This window comes from Pollicipes pollicipes, unplaced genomic scaffold (assembly GCF_011947565.3).
Source record: "Pollicipes pollicipes isolate AB1234 unplaced genomic scaffold, Ppol_2.1 Scaffold_4002;HRSCAF=4701_pilon_pilon_pilon, whole genome shotgun sequence".
In the NCBI taxonomy this organism is placed as follows: domain Eukaryota; kingdom Metazoa; phylum Arthropoda; class Thecostraca; order Pollicipedomorpha; family Pollicipedidae; genus Pollicipes; species Pollicipes pollicipes.
This window is the reverse complement of record NW_023596420.1, coordinates 32,413,953-32,429,382: the sequence shown is the minus strand read 5'-3', so window position 1 is coordinate 32,429,382 and position 15,430 is coordinate 32,413,953. Positions and strand designations below refer to the sequence as shown.

Genomic DNA, 15,430 nt, shown 5'->3' with positions numbered 1-15,430 from the left:
CACCTGCACAATGTGGACGTACACAGCCAGGATACGGAAATAAAACAGATAGCGCACGCAAAAACAGGTACGAAAACATGAAAGGAACATATGAGCTCTGGCCTTAACCGCCGTTGGGAGAACGAAACATGTATTACTTAAAATGTGTTTAAGTGCACATACGAGTACTGGACCCTCTTCCCATAAAGTTGCGTACGTCTGAATGCTTTATTTCGGTATCGATTACAGGAACAGAAGGTGGGCTGGATCTCTGTTTACACTTTCCATCACGACAGCTGGAAACGTTGGGTCATGCCTTCTCCCGGAAAATGGCCTCCGATTCCAGCCCATACCCTCCCAGCCGGCCAACGTTTGATCCCTGCACTCAAACATGACGTGGTGAGAGCTGTGGGCGCACCCACGCAGCCGCTGATGTTTGCAGTGTGAGCCTGCATGTCAAGGCCCGATGACAGAGTCACGCGGCGAGGAGTGAAGCCGCATTTTGGACGGCTGGTGGTGATGGTGACTTGGCGCGACCGAGTACTGAATACGCAGGCACAGGATGTGAGCGGAGAAATCCGGTGTGGCGAGAGCCGACGCCACTTACCGGCTTCGGTGTGCGTTTCCGTCACCGCCGGCGGCTCCGGTTGCAGGCCATGCTAATGTTGGCTGGTTCGTCCTGGAAGGAATGTCATTACGGCTCCAGGGCTCTGGTGTCATAGCGTGCGAGTGATTCTCTTTATCCATGTTGTTAGGCGCAAAGGTTTTTGGTCAATGCACAAGCACGCATGGCGCGAGGGTATCGTGTCCAGCACGCGTACCTCAGGATGTCGGTTGGGTAGCGATTCAGTTGGAGAGTCTGACACCGGAGGCACGGTGTTGGATTCCTCGTTGGGGTCCCTTATCGTGCCTGATGTGAGAGGTAGGCGATGACGTGTGCCCTCCGTGCTGAGCGGCTCGTGAAGTCCCAGTGAAGACGATCAAGCAACATTGCGTCAGTCTTCATTTAGAAGTTCCACCGAGTCCGGGTTTTTAACTTCCTAAGCGGTCTGTTCCGCGCCTGGTCAGGAGCCTTCCAATTCCTTCGTCACACCCCGTGCGTTCGACGCCGAACCCCATGAAACGAACTCCCTCTCGCAGAAGTCAGACTGTTGGGACCATGACTACCATGATATCACCCCTGGCACTGGAACGACATCAGATATCCCCGGCGCTTGCGTGTTGTCCGGTGTCCTCCCGCCATTGACTCATGAGCCACGACTCCTCCACACAGCCAACCTTATTTGGACCCGCCGCCGCATCACTTTCGCGGAAGCGTCCGTACTTCTCGGGCGTCACGTCGTGCGGCAGCGGCACACGCGATGGGTGCAGCAGAGTCGCTGCGTCACTGGCGGGTGACACCAGCTGGCACAGAACAGCCCGCGGCCCAAATCGAAGCCTGGAAGCCGCCCAGGGACTTCCGATAGCGACAATTTACGGCCCACTAAATTGTCCAGCCGTCGTTAGTATTTGGAGCGGTGCACCTGGATTTGTGCTAGTTCGCGGCCAGCGCCGATACTTTACGCTGATTTTATGCGTGCGAGATCCGCACGTCCGATGGGGTGGATAATCTTAGTTGACCGTCGCGGCGTGACTCCAGCCTCCGTTAAACCACCTCCCGCAGTGGGTGCCGGTCTATCGTCGCCCCCCCCCCCCCCCCCTCCGTCTCCCGCCCTCCGCCGCAGCCTACTGGCGTGGGCATCACCTCGGAGGCGTGCGCAGAGCGCGAGGTCGGAGCCAGGCAAGCCGTATGAACGGCAAAGCATGCGGAACGCGCCGACTGTCCGCCTGAAATACGCCACCGAGAATGGGGTGATGCATTCGGATAAGCGACGTCGCGAGCCGGCGCACGCCCGGCGTATCGCAGGTCTGGATCGCGCCCGCGCTGCTGGAAGGCTGAGGAGACAGGGGCACCGCCGGGAATGACTTAGTGCGAACGGTGGACACGGGGCGGCGGCTGCGCGCATGCCTCCGTGGACGCGCCACCGCGTTTGGAGGTCCGGGCGCGCGCCGCGTGGGAGGTGCTCCGCGCGGTTCATTGTGTCCGTTCAGCCCCGCTCTGGAATTCGGCGTCACAAAGCCGGCATGGATTGCGTCGGGTTCGGACAGTCCTGCCGTGCTATTGTTTGAAAGGGCGGTCCTATGGAGCGCCGTTTTGGTAGTGTGCCATTGAACTTCAGAAATAGGTCCTGGTAATGACCGAAATGTCAATAGCTCGTGAAGCAACAATAGCCACGCGCATTCAATTCCTTAGTCATTGCGATACAAACTGCCCGACGGTCCGGCGGTCGCTGCAGGCCGTGGTTTAATTGGACGTTTTGAACTCGCAATTACATGACAGCTTGAAAACGTGCTGTCGGTTACCTTGTAAAAGAATCGCATCACAGTTGTGCGGCGCATTATTAAACCGACTACGGAAAGGCCACCCAGACACCCAGCTATCCCGTTGAGTGAGACGGGCTACAACTGTCCGACCTTGAGCCCGATAAGACTCAAATCTCATACCAATGAGAGTCAGCTTTGGCTAAGATCCGGCAACTTACAGCCTCGACCTTGCTGCCGATCAACCATGCGGTGATAGGTCTTGAACCTAATTGTGGGATCAAGCATCGACGTTATCCAGCGCATTACTTGGACAAAGCTCCCGCACCTCACCCTGGTCTAACGCAGTACGCAGATGTGACCGATTCCTCCTCCAAGCAAAGCCATCACCCAGCTGCGTCCCCTGCCCGGTGTGGTCTGGGCCTGCTCTTGACTGCAGCGCCGTGGTCTCTACTGCTATCTGCTGTGACAAGCACTTAGCCCACTGGATCTGGCAGCAGATCCACCGTGCCCCGCTGCGGCCCCGTTGCGCAACCGCCAAATGATCGTTTACTACTTCAGCTTTAGTCCCGCGGTCATGCATGTCCCTGGTAAGTAGCCGCTGTCACCCCGAAGCGTCATGCGCGACCTCTTTGGCACTTTCTTTGCACCCCCACCGGGTGACCTGACCCTCACTGGCCCTCGGGTGGCTGACTCCCCAGTGACGCCTACGTGAGTCCTCACTGCGTCCTCACCACATCACCCCACAGTGACCTTCTCGTGGCCGTGCTGTGGCTCTTGTTGTGCGTTGTGCCCCTTCCGCGTGTCCGTGCAGTGACCTCCAGTGACCGCGGCGTGTCCTCTCCTCACCCGCCGCTGACCCCGGCCGCTCTGGGTGGAGTGTGCCCGTGACAAAGCAGGCTCGCACCGCGGCGCCCAGTTCGACACGACAGACACGGCCGTGATGGACACGGATGATCGCCAATTAAGGGCCGTTTGGCCGACGAGATGGTATCGCTCGGCTCTAGCCGCTCGGTTAATTAGCGGCGGGCGGCGTCGCGCGCTCGTAAAAACCCGCACGAGCCGCCGCCAACGCCGGACGGGAAGTGTCGCACCTCCGCTGGCCGGCCGGCCTGGCTGTCTCCGTCAGCCAGAGAAGCGCCAGGGCCTGCCGCTGCCTGGCGGAATGGAGTGTGCCTTAGCCTGGGCTCGTCACTGGGCGCGGCGGTGGTCCGCCGTGGACGAGCATATGGCCGGCCCTGTCCTCATCACCCCGGTAATTTTCTTTACACGCTGCTAGATGCTGGCTATTTATCCCAGAATCTACGTTATTAGAGCTGGTATGAAAAGAAATGTTTCGGGTTGGAAAGGCTCTATGTTTCCAACCGGACACCCTTGGTGTGAACTCAGCTTTGTTTCCATCTTGTCTGCTGCTCGGACTGGTTTCTGACACCAGACTCGGCCAGTTTTTGCCGGGCTTCATTGTCAACGCTCTAAACATGAATGACTACACCCATGTTTTACTCGCGGGCCTAACTGGACCGTTAGCAAAGGCCACCCGGGCCGCAGATTGCTGCGACGCTCAATTTATCATGTTATTAGGCCTGGCAAAAACAAAGCGATGTTTCAGCCACTGCTTCCTGCTTCCTCAGCAAGAAACAAACATGACGGCTGCGAACAAAATGGCGCAGAATTGAACTCAGTTTTAGCTGCCAAATGCTTCCGAAGGGTTTTGTGCCGCTTTTTTCGCTGGGTTTGAGGAATAAACATTCTCGGCACGCTGCATACTTACAACTGTACTCTTTACTTTTAATTTAATTTGCGTAGGTTGGGTTGTCAGATGTGAGCGTTCCCGGTCTCGACAACACAGCTCGATCTGGCACTGCGGGCCTTGGTGCGACCACGCCCACAGGTAATGCACGAAAATCTTGAATGGGCCTTGGACAGCCCTCACAGAAGTTGACTTCCATCCCACCTGCACGTAGCCTACACAGGCGTGCGGTGAAGATGGCCTGGCCTGTTCCTTCGTCTCCTTACCTCCCTGACACGGCTGCGCGGCATCGGGCCCTGAACGCCCTGAAGCAGGTGCTTCCGCCGCCTGGGTGTAAGAATAGGCGTATCTGGGTGCTGGATCCCCCTGTGCGAGCACTTGTAGCGCCGCTGCAGCGCGCGTGCTTCACGCCCCTTCACTCGGAAGCGAGGTGCTTCCGCCAAAGTACATGCACGGGCAGGCGAACGAACGCACCTGATGCAGCATATCAGGCGGGCGCCACTCTGTTATCAACTCACTCGGGGCAGCGGTGGAAACAGCAGAGCACAGCCGGAGCCGATCCCTCCGATCAGAGTGGTATGTCATGCGCGATGACCTGCCAGGTCGGTCAGAATGTCACACGCTGACCTGCAAGGTCGAGTCGCTCACCCATCCTGCGACCTGCCACTCCCTCACCCTGAAACCTGTCACACCCTCACCCTGCGAACTGCTACTCCCTCATCTTGCCAACTGCCACTTCCTCATTATGTGACCTGTCACTCCCTTATCCTGCTGCCTGCTGTTCCGTCATCCTGAGAACTGCCTTGCCTTTCCCCCTCCTCCCCCCTTTATCCCTTACCCTGCAAACTGCCGCTCCCTCACCCTCCGACTTGTCACTTCGCGCACCCCGCACGACAACCTGTCGCGTCCGCTTCATGCCGACCGACCTCACCGTCTCCAACGCCGTGCCCCGAGGTGACAGCCCCCCCCCCCTCCCCCCTCCCCCTCAGCGGAGGGCCGGTCGGCACGGCTGGCAGCCGCCGGGCACTGCACGCCGAGCTGCCCGCGGCCACAGCGTGCGCGAAGCAGCCGGACTGGCCGCCAGATGCGGCGCGAGCGAGCTATTTCAGGCGGCGCGGACGCCCTCCTCGCGGTGGACAGCCGGCCCAGGCTACGAGCCGGCGGCGCGGCGGCGGCGGACGTGGCGCGGCAGGCGCAGCGCCCGCGGCGACACAGCATCGGCGCTAATTGACACTCAATGACAGTTTATGCGTGCCGCCGGCGGCGTTAACGAGCCAGGTTTCTGCAAGGCGCCGCGTTCGCCGCGGCGCAAAAACCGGCGCGGCTATCGGCGCGCGGCGTCGGCGCTGAGCGGCGGCCGCGGCGGGCGACAACAGCGCTGCCGGAAGCACCGGAACCCGGAATCAGACGCGGCGGGGGTCGCCGTCGCCGCCAGCTGGGCAGGTGGTCGCCCGCCGCCGGTCGACACACTCCACCAGCGGCTCAGCGCCGCTCTCAAAGGCCATTCAGTGTGATTGAGTCCCGACACGGCCGTCGCCTTTCACGCGGTCCATGCGCCGGCCTCGTCGCGACGCGCTGAATGCGCCGCCGCCGCGCACAAAGCGGCGCGCCTGCGCGTGATTTACGCTGGGGAGACGGCACCGGGGTCGACGGCGCCGGCCGGCCGCCGCGGAGACGGCTCGAGGACCAGGCCGGGCCGTAAATCCCGGCGGGAGGTACGGTGGCGAATGTGGCGTGCCGTCTGGCGGTGCTCCCACTCAGACGGATGGCTGAGTCCTCCGCAGGCGCCGGACCCGTTGGCAATAACGAGTGCTGGGGAGAGAAGTGGTATCGAATAATGCCACAGTTGTGGTTAGGGTTTCAGCTGCTGTAGACCTGTCAGAATAACAACGTGTACTGCCAACGGGAGAATAACAGCGTGTTAACCAGGGGCATGAATGAGACGCGCGCCCCAGCTGTTATGGGAATTTATTTCATAGTCTGCTCATCACACCATATTTACATATTCGATGTACCGAAACGAACTCGAGGACACTCTGCTGCCATCGCGCCATTTGGACACATCTAATTAAGCGCCGTTCTCTTTTCGACTCGCCTCTCCCTATGAACATCAATCCCCGGAAACAAACATCCAATTAGGCCGATAGGGGGGACCCTGGCACCGCGGCGGCCCCTATCGATCCTGCGCGAAAAACGCTCGGAGGCGGTTTCGAGCAAAAAGCCTTTCGACGCCGTGTTCACCTTTCAGCATTCGTCGATGGCATTTATTTGGTCGACTCGACGGAGCTGAATAAGCCGTTCAGCTTGAGCAACCCGAGGGCGGTTTCCTATCTATCCTCAGAGTCATTCATTTCGTCGGACCTGGAGCTCGCAGCGGCGGTTTTTGCCGGCGCCGCGGGCTGGCCCCTCATAACTCATCAGGTTGACTTTCATGTGGTTTTGCGTCGCCAAAACGGGGAACACGCACCGACAGCGCGCGTTCGTCCCGACTCAGCGGCGCGCGGTGCCATCCGGGAGGGGGTGCGGGATTGAAGACGGCATTGTTCTCCCGCTGAATACCGCCGTTGAGAACCAAAGCTGGTGCTGTCAGCTGTGTGTATTGTGGGTGAACTGAGACCACGTGCTCGTCGGCGGATGAGTCTGTTTGACATGTCTGCGGGATTTCAGGACAAACTCGCTCTATGGCATTGTTCTGCTGGGATTGTAGTCATGGTGACAATCCGGTCACAGCTTTAAAAAGACTGTAGAATACAGCAATGTTTTGAGGTAAGTTTGCATGTGTGCATAGTTATTAATTGGTTATTTTAACACAAAAGTATCACTGAGCATCAGTGAAGCAGGCGAAAAACGTAAACTCGTGTAGATAAACGTTTCAAACGTATCTACTCGGCGGTATCTACTCCTAACTCCTTGTAAGTCACCACTGACATTTCCACATATTCAGCAGCTGAAATGCATCATACCGATCTTTACAATCCGGGTACTGTCTGGAAGCTACCGAGTGATGTTAACTCTCAAGACTGAGCTACAATCGACTAAATAATCCTATTGTCTAGAGCTCTGCAGTCTGTGCCCGTAAATTCCACTCGATTGAAGTCATCGTGGACACTGCGCTAATCTGAGCAAACACATGCGCCTACGCAGACAGATATCTGTCGAAAGTAAACTGCCCAATAATGCTCGATTTGGCGGCACGGTGATCAAACCAGGCGTCTTCCAACGACGCCTATAAGGGGCGTCATCTGATACGGCTTTTGTTCTTTTATCGTTTCACGCGCTCTGAACCCGGTAATTACCTGCAGGACCCGCGTCGATGGTATCAGCTCAATTAAAAGCCTCCATTCTGCGACCCCGATAACGCACAACGCTAGCAGCGCACTATCACCCAATCAGCTATGCCGACTTGCGAAATATCGGGCCAATCGTGGACCTCCGCGAAGAAACGCCCGAGGGCACGGCGAGCGACTCCACCCAGACCGCCGGCGGCGGCTCGCGAGCTGACCTATGACCCCGGGCCGGGGTGGCGTCCCGTTCAGCCATCTCAAGCATTTGCTGTCGGCGCAAAAATGCGGCTCTACCCCTGCTGCAATCATCGCACGTTGCAGGTGATGCCGTGCAGCCCTGCTGCGGGCCACGGACCTGCTTAATTCGATAGCGATCTTCGTCGGGTGTTAGGCGAGACCGCTGCGCCAGGAGGACGATGCCTGGTGGCGAGAAAGTAGACGCACGGGGGGCGGCGGCAGGAAAGGGCGCTCTTTGTGCGGCCGTGCGACGGCCCGCCTGCCTGGCCACCTGCCTCGAGGCTTTGAAGCGGGGTGTGTGTGTCATGGTGTGTAGGTTTACGTCATAATTATGCTCGTGAGTCTGCCACAATGTGCGTTTCCCCGCAATGGCGTGAACATCAAAAACTAAGCGGTGATCTGTTGCGCTCCGCGGTGCGAGAAGATTGCAAACTGTGCACTACACACCATTCGAGCAGGGAGTTTGTGCAAGCATTCAAAGTTAGCCTCATACTGCATCACAGACACCGACCAACGTCGTATTGGCGGTTGATGAATGGTTGCTCAGATATCATTTCCTGGTCTCAGTCAGTTGGAACCGACGAAGCGTCCCAGAAAGACGTGTGGTAGTCCGAGCTCGATACTCTGTCGTGACCTCCTGACCCGTGATTGATAAAGATGTGAACTGACAGCTTGCCGACCTGTCTCAGCTCCCCATAATGAGAATGAGACGATGTTTGCACCTACGTTGCTACAGCAACAACACGATACAGTATAGTACGATACACATGGCAACTGAGGCATGCATGCGGCAGGCCGAGCAGCCTGTCCAGCTGTTCAGATCAGGGGATGGTGGGATGGCCTTACCGTTTATGCCCGTGTTGGAATGCTGGAAGCCGTGTGCTCCAGTTTCCTCAGACTAATTTGACAGACGTGAAGTAACACCACGCAGTGGTCATTGTCTGATGTCAATAGGGTTTTCACGTTTTCAATAAATTCCGATGCGACAGGGCTTACCGGGATATTACTGTACCTGCACAGAAAATGCGAGGGGTCAAGATAGCATACAGGAAATAGCTCGATGATTGCATCTTCCCTAACCTTGACAATTGTTTTGAGCTTAATTACAAAAAGGATATACACATTTGACGGCCTGCAATTGCCACAAAATTGCATTCCAGCGCCGTTTGTGCTATGCGAAGTAAGGCACCATGCATCGTGTTTGCCATCAAGCAGTCTCAGCTGGGTTTGATACTGAAGAAAATACGCATGGCACAACAGCAAACTAAGACCCCGGAGAGCCTACCACAAGCGACCTGCTAATTTTCCAGCTTTGGTTACAGCCACGCCCGTTTGTTTCACCGACCCAGCCCTTGCCCAGCACCACTGCCCTCGGTAGCACCGCCGCCCTGCCGTGCTACTGGAGGGCCCGCACGTCTCGCCAACTTCCCACCACCGGCGGCTCGGGCGGGCTGCCCTCCTGAGCGCGTCTAGCTGCCGACAGAGGGCGGGGAGGGGCGTCTGGCGACTCAGTGCCAAACTTCTGCAATAAGCCGCCGGGCACGGGCCACGGCCGCGATGGGGAGACTTCGCCGTGGCACTGCAGGGGGGGGGGGGGGGGCGAAGTGGCAGCCGGGGTCCAGAAGACACACTCACGGCGTACGCCTCACGGCTTAATGACGTCTGTCAGTGGCCGGTGCCCGGCGGGCTCAGACTTCACATGGGGAAATACACACGCCGCTTTATCATATAGACGATTTCCCGCGTCCATTGGTGTTCCGAGCGGGTGCTTTATTGTCCCGGTGCTTAATGTCTCATGACAGTCCACCTGCCAGCCAAGCTAAATGCTATAATTTTCATATTCAAGCAACAAATGTGCGCCTTTGTCTGGCCGCGTGATGGATGAGTGCTTTCATGCACACCGTACAAAACTGGACCATTGCCACGCCCTTGGGCCCGAATAAATTACGGCTGGTCGCTTGTTGTTCATGAATGACCATGGCCGGAGTGACTGATACTGTTGTTGACCGATCATTATCCCGCCACTACACGCCCATTACTTCATTCATCCCCCAGTTTGTCACCCCTCTGCACGAGTCCGCCCCATCCGCTCGTTGGCACCCCTTCCGGCACGTGCTACCGCCACCATTAGCGCCCTATGCGGCGAGCCATTACCCCATCGTCGCCGCCCATGACCTGCCCCACCCGCGCCCGATCCGACGCAGAGGCAGGGTGCGAACGCCGACCGCTCGCAATTACCGTTGTTTTGTCGATTGGATCGGGCGTGTGCGTGCGGGGCCGCGCGTGTGTGCACGCGGCGTGACCGCGGCGGGTTAATAGCTCGTGCCGACAACCGACACGCGATAGCCGAGATGAAGGCGTGAGTCCAGGTGCTCGCTCGCACCCGGCAAAAACCTAATTAATGGTGGTCATCTGCGCTTAATTAGCGGAGTTTTTCGCGGCGGTGTGGTCACCGGGTAGGGTGAGGGGCGGCCGCGGCGGCCGTGCGACCTGAATCGCTGGAGGTCAGCAGAGGTCACGGACCCGCTGAGAGCAGTCCTGTGCACACCGTACCGCTCAACCTCCCAGGTAGCTATTAAGAGTGACCCATGATGCTCGAGTCGGCCCGTGCCATGGCATGGCATTTGACTCAACAACGGCTTGTTGGATCAAGACAAAGTATAAATGTTTGTACGTTCTTGCACTATGTACTCCATCTCAGTCGTTGTCTGTTCGTTCCGGTGGATGCCGAGTCGGTGATAGCCCTCGTCGTTGGAAACCTACAAAGCAAGGCTGCAGGCACGGTTTCATGATAACTCGAGGCAATGCGCGTTTTACTGGCCGCAGTGCAAGAAGAAACAAGGAGGAACTGAATCACTGATCATTGAGCTTGATCGAAGACATCAAAGTGCCCCCAATCAACCAGCACATTTCCAAGAAGTCGGCATATTTCCTCCCCTCCCTTGCAGTCGCAGCCTGGGTGCGTCCATGGGCTCACCTGTGGTCGCGGCGTGATGCGAGCCCGCGGCGGCCTATGACTGCTTCCACCAGGTGGCGCCTGCACCTGCACCTGGCGCCGGGTGGCCGGGTGGCCGGGTGTGAAGGCCACCTCGGGCGGCCCGCGCCGGGGAGCTAACACCCCGGCTCTCACCTCGCCCAGGTGAGAGAGCTCCGGTCAGTCCGTGCCCCAGAGGTCGGTGGACCTGCACTGGGCCGGGCCGAGATCTGGCAGCGCTGATGGGAGATAGCCCTGCTCAGACGCGTGAGCCGATCGGTGATGGGAAAGGGCTTTCACTAGGTTAACACGGCCTCGTCAATCACGCGTTCCATGTTTCTCCTAACGGTGCGTTTACCGTTGATCAGGGCTGTTTTGGTCGTTGACGGGAGAGATTGACTCGTGCTATTCATGTATGCGTTACGGCGGGGAAATGAGTTTTGCGTCAGTCGTGCGTCAGAAATGTGTTACACGTTCGTATGGTCCTCCGCTGGCTACGGCCTAGTGCATCGTATAAAACTGCCATGGACACGAGCCGAGAATGGACAGTAAATGTAATTTCCCAAAATCATACAAAACGGATGCATGACATCCTCCAAACCTCAAAGACAGAATTCCTGCCAACCCTGGGCGTATGCCCTGGTCCTACGGTTGCACAGGAGCGGATGTGAATCAAAAGCTGATTGCACTGATACTGTGCTTTTGGAACAAACCACTTGAGTCCCGATTAGCCCGATAGCTGTGCAGCTTGATAGCAGCAGCCTCAGAACCCACGCCCATTCATCTTCATTCGATAGGCTCCACTGCTGCGAAATACTGGCTCGGTGTCAGCTATTCATGCTGACCTGATAAGGTTAAAGTGGTTTGCGAATTTCGTTCCAGACTTCAGGTCTCGGCGCCACCCACGAGGTCAACGTCGCCGCGCACCGACTGGCGTTTCTGTCAGCGTCGCCATCCTGCTGCCCAAGCGTCATTCGTCATAGAGCACACCTGGGCGGCAACTCGAGGAACAAATGCATCGCCGCTTGCTTGGCGGTCCCGGTCCTCGATGTCACTCGATCATGTCGTATCCCAACGTTTGAGTAGCTCTGAACTTGCCGCCACGCGGCGCTGGTGTCGCGCGGCCGCCGGTCGCTGGGTCGGCGGCGTCGGCGGCGTTCAGTGCTTCAGCCGCGGCAGGGGTGGGCGGCCGTCTCACAGCGTGCGGCGAGCGCCTCTCCGGCCTCTGACAGTGCGAGGGTGAGGCGGAGCGAGCCGGACGAGGCGGGCCTCGTGCCCCGGACTACCGTCGCTCGCACGGTGATGGTGCAGACGTAGACAGTGTCGCGATGGGAGGACAGCACGCTGCGCCCACAGTCGGCCGCCTGCTGGTGGCTGCCGGTCTACTGCTCAGCCTGGGAGGTCTCACTCGAGGTGAGCAACGGACGGGCGGCAGTCGGGAGCTCGTGCGGCGCTAGAGCCGCCCCAGGCGGGCTTCAGACGAGCGCCAACGGTGTCCGCTGATGCTTGGTGGAGCGAGCAACGGTTGGCAGAGATCAGAGGGTTATCAGTGGGTTATCAGAGGGTTATCAGAGGGTTATCAGAGACAAAACTTCGTTGGCTGCAGTCCAGCGAGCGACCGAAAACTTCTGAGCATTTCAATGAGCAGACTGGAAACATTATTATGGCATCTGAAAATGTCACACCGCAGCCAGGTGCCGGTTTTTCATTGTCTCTGTGATGCCAGAGCCTTGCCTTGAGTTTGCATGCAATGAGCCCGGAAATCGCACAGTTTGTGACGCGTACACCTTTCAAAACAATCAGTCTCGAAGTCTGAGTTATGCGTTCTTTGTAAACTGAGAAAGTTTAGGTAGAATGTAGTGCCCTTTAACCGATAAATGACGTTCATTGCAAACTTTACATCGCATTACAAATTTAAAGCAGATGATGAAGCAGCTTCGGCGGTCCCAAACGGTCCAAATTAAGGTGTTTCATATCCCAGACTGTCTTCGTCTCTCATCCAACGTTCTCAAAATGTTTACCCGCCTTCGCAAAGCAAACACGTGAGAAGATAAGCATGTACCACACCTGAGATCGCGAGTTGCCAAGAGTAGCCAGGAAGATGGGCTAAAACCTGAAATCACGCTACACCAGGAGCAGAGATTGTGCCGGCGGTGCGAAACTTCTTCAGCTTATCTGCCGACGCGCCGTCAGCTTCGCGCTGTTTATCCCCGTCAAGTGGTGCGTGCGCTCACGAAAGGCAGACGTGTTTCTGCACGCGCCAGTTGGTGTGCCTGCATTTGGCCGTGTCGGGCTGTGTGTTTTCTGAGGCCCCCTCCCGTTGTTGGTTTGCCCTTCATGTATTTGCTGGAGTGTTATAAAAGCTCAAGGGAAGTTCAGCATCACGTGACCTTTACTTTCTTTGGGAATGTTTGACGCTCTTACCACTTTGCTGCTGTAGTAAAGGACTGCTGGGAAAATGGTGCAAGAATACAACTTGCGAATTGCCGTTGGTCAAGATCCAGTGGGCTATATCTTTTCAGAGATGCGCATTTAAATAAGGGTTATGTTGTTGGACCCTCGGTTCGGACCTGCAATAGTTTGCACAAATAGTCGCCCCTGCCTGCATGTTGCATTTTTTTTGCGCGTGTGCTGCTGTTCTTGTGCGCATGCGCGCCGGCACGATATGCCTCGTCTCCCTTAATTGCATCTGGAATCGCCGGCGCGTCAGTAAATTAGGCCGAAACCGTGGAATGCAAACGCCGGCTCTTGCAAATGAGATATGCAGGCTCATTGCAAATTGAATTAACCTAAGCACGCATGCATCCTCCGTGATGGTCCGTCGTTTGCCGCGGGGATGTTTTCGGTGAGAACGTCAGATCTGGCTGGCGTGCGGCGCCGACATACATCACAGCAGCGCACATTTTTGCTACGGCCGCCGGACAGCAGCGGCTGTATCGCCTTCGATCGGCACCTGCCGCCCGGCGCTACGGTGATAAAAGGAGCACAGCGAGCGGCGGAGCACAGCGAGCGGCAGAGCACAGCGAGCGGCAGAGCACAGCGATCGGCACCTGCCGCCCGGCGCTACGGTGATAAAAGGAGCACAGCGAGCGGCGGAGCACAGCGAGCGGCAGAACACAGCGAGCGGCAGAGCACAGCGAGCGGCACCTGCCGCCCGGCGCTATGGTGATAAAAGGAGCACAGCGAGCGGCGGAGCACAGCGAGCGGCAGAACACAGCGAGCGGCAGAACACAGCGATCGGCACCTGCCGCCCGGCGCTACGGTGATAAAAGAGCACAGCGAGCGGCGGAGCACAGCGAGCGGCACGTTTGCGGATGGTACTTGGCGGTTCTTAGGGGTTGTGGCTCATGTCGGTGCCCGGTTGCGTGAAAGCATCCCTGGCATTTTGGCTTCAAAGCTGGAGAGGGTCCAGGCATACCTGGTGATTGAACGCTTAGGCTGAGAACTTTGGTGCCATGTGTTAGAAACTGGGAGTAGCATAACTGTACTTACATTTTTCTGCTCCTGTTCGCAGCACATCATTCATAAGTATGTCATGTCGCCCACGTAGATGGGGAGAAGTTTCAGCCCCGGTCAGTCTGGTCTAGCTCTAGGATGGTGTTATGGGTGCTCCTAATATCTCTGAACCATGCGTTTACGTCGGAAGAGGATTTCTATTCACGTCGCTCTCCAGACAAGGTTTATAGGTGCAGCTGGCTTTTTGAGGGTTCTGTTGAACCCTACGTTTAACCCAAATGTCCCAGAGACAAAAGAAATCTCCCCTCAGAGTACCCAATTCACAGCTCTGACGATCCTAAACTACACACCATATCGGCACCTGAAACTCAGGTGTCGGGCAGTCCCTCTTCGATAGAGAGAGGCCGGCCCACTTCTGCTCGCAGTCAGCGGCTCACCCTGACGCACGCACACGGTCTGATCTGCGGCGCGCGTCTCTCACACGGCGCTGCTGTTGACGTGCTCCTCCCGACGTGCATAAATATTTGACGGGCCGGCCCACTCCTGGACCGGCTGCCAGCCGGCGTGCCGCCGCCGCCGCCGCCGCCGCCGCGCAGCTGCGTTTGAAGTCAGCACGTCCTCGAATTTCGCCCGGCACCGAGAAGATCAAAGTCGTCATAGCTGACGAGTCCAGCTGACGAGCTCAGCTGGCGACCAGCGGCGCTCTGGACGATCCAGCGCGGTCCGGCTGGCGCGGCTGAGTCAGCAGGAAACCCGGTCGTCGCACGTGCCCGGCCTGCCTGCCAGCTCCGCGCCGGCTCGCCTCGTCCTGGCTGCGGCGGTGGAAGGCGACATCGCACGTGCTGCTGCGCTTTGGGTGCAAGGGGCTGTGTTTACTCAAAGTGCCGTCACTTACCGTAGCCGGTATTGCCAGCTGGCATGTATCCTTGTCAGTCCTTCTACTCCATCATCGGGCTTGTTTTCCCTGTTTACCTAGTGATCAGTTCGGCTTATGTCGTGCCTTTCGACCATGTTCCTTGTATCTAACGCTCAATCCATAACACAGTGCTGGCCTTCCATCACGCGATATGAAGTCACAGCCTCCGCGGCTCGGCCTTAGTCATGTGATCGGCTCGAGCCTGGCGTGCCGACCGCGGGCCGCCGTTCGCCTCCAGCCGACCACACGCGTCACCGGCTCGACATCAGTCGTGTCCGCGCCGACCGCGGCCGTCATCGGACGACATGCCTGTTGCTGTCCTGACAGGCCGTGACGGCGTCTCGGCCGCGCCCGCGCGCCGGCCGAGCTGCGGGAATTCCCGGCCGCCGGCCTGCGCCCGAATTCTGCAGCTCGGCCAGCTGGGGCCGCCGCGGACAGGCGAGCGCCCTGACCGGCATTGATTGAGGAGCAGG

General features: G+C 57.9%; 1 protein-coding gene across 1 annotated transcript in view; it reads left to right on the top strand.

Moving 5' to 3' along the window:
• Positions 1-11,765: 11,765 nt before the first annotated feature.
• The window catches only part of LOC119093223 (roundabout homolog 1-like), a 65,450-nt gene continuing 61,785 nt past the window's right edge, over positions 11,766-15,430 (top strand). Inside the window, 1 exon segment of the mRNA XM_037216138.1 lies at positions 11,766-11,998. Coding sequence (XP_037072033.1) covers positions 11,914-11,998 — 85 coding nt within the window. The 5' untranslated portion in view covers positions 11,766-11,913.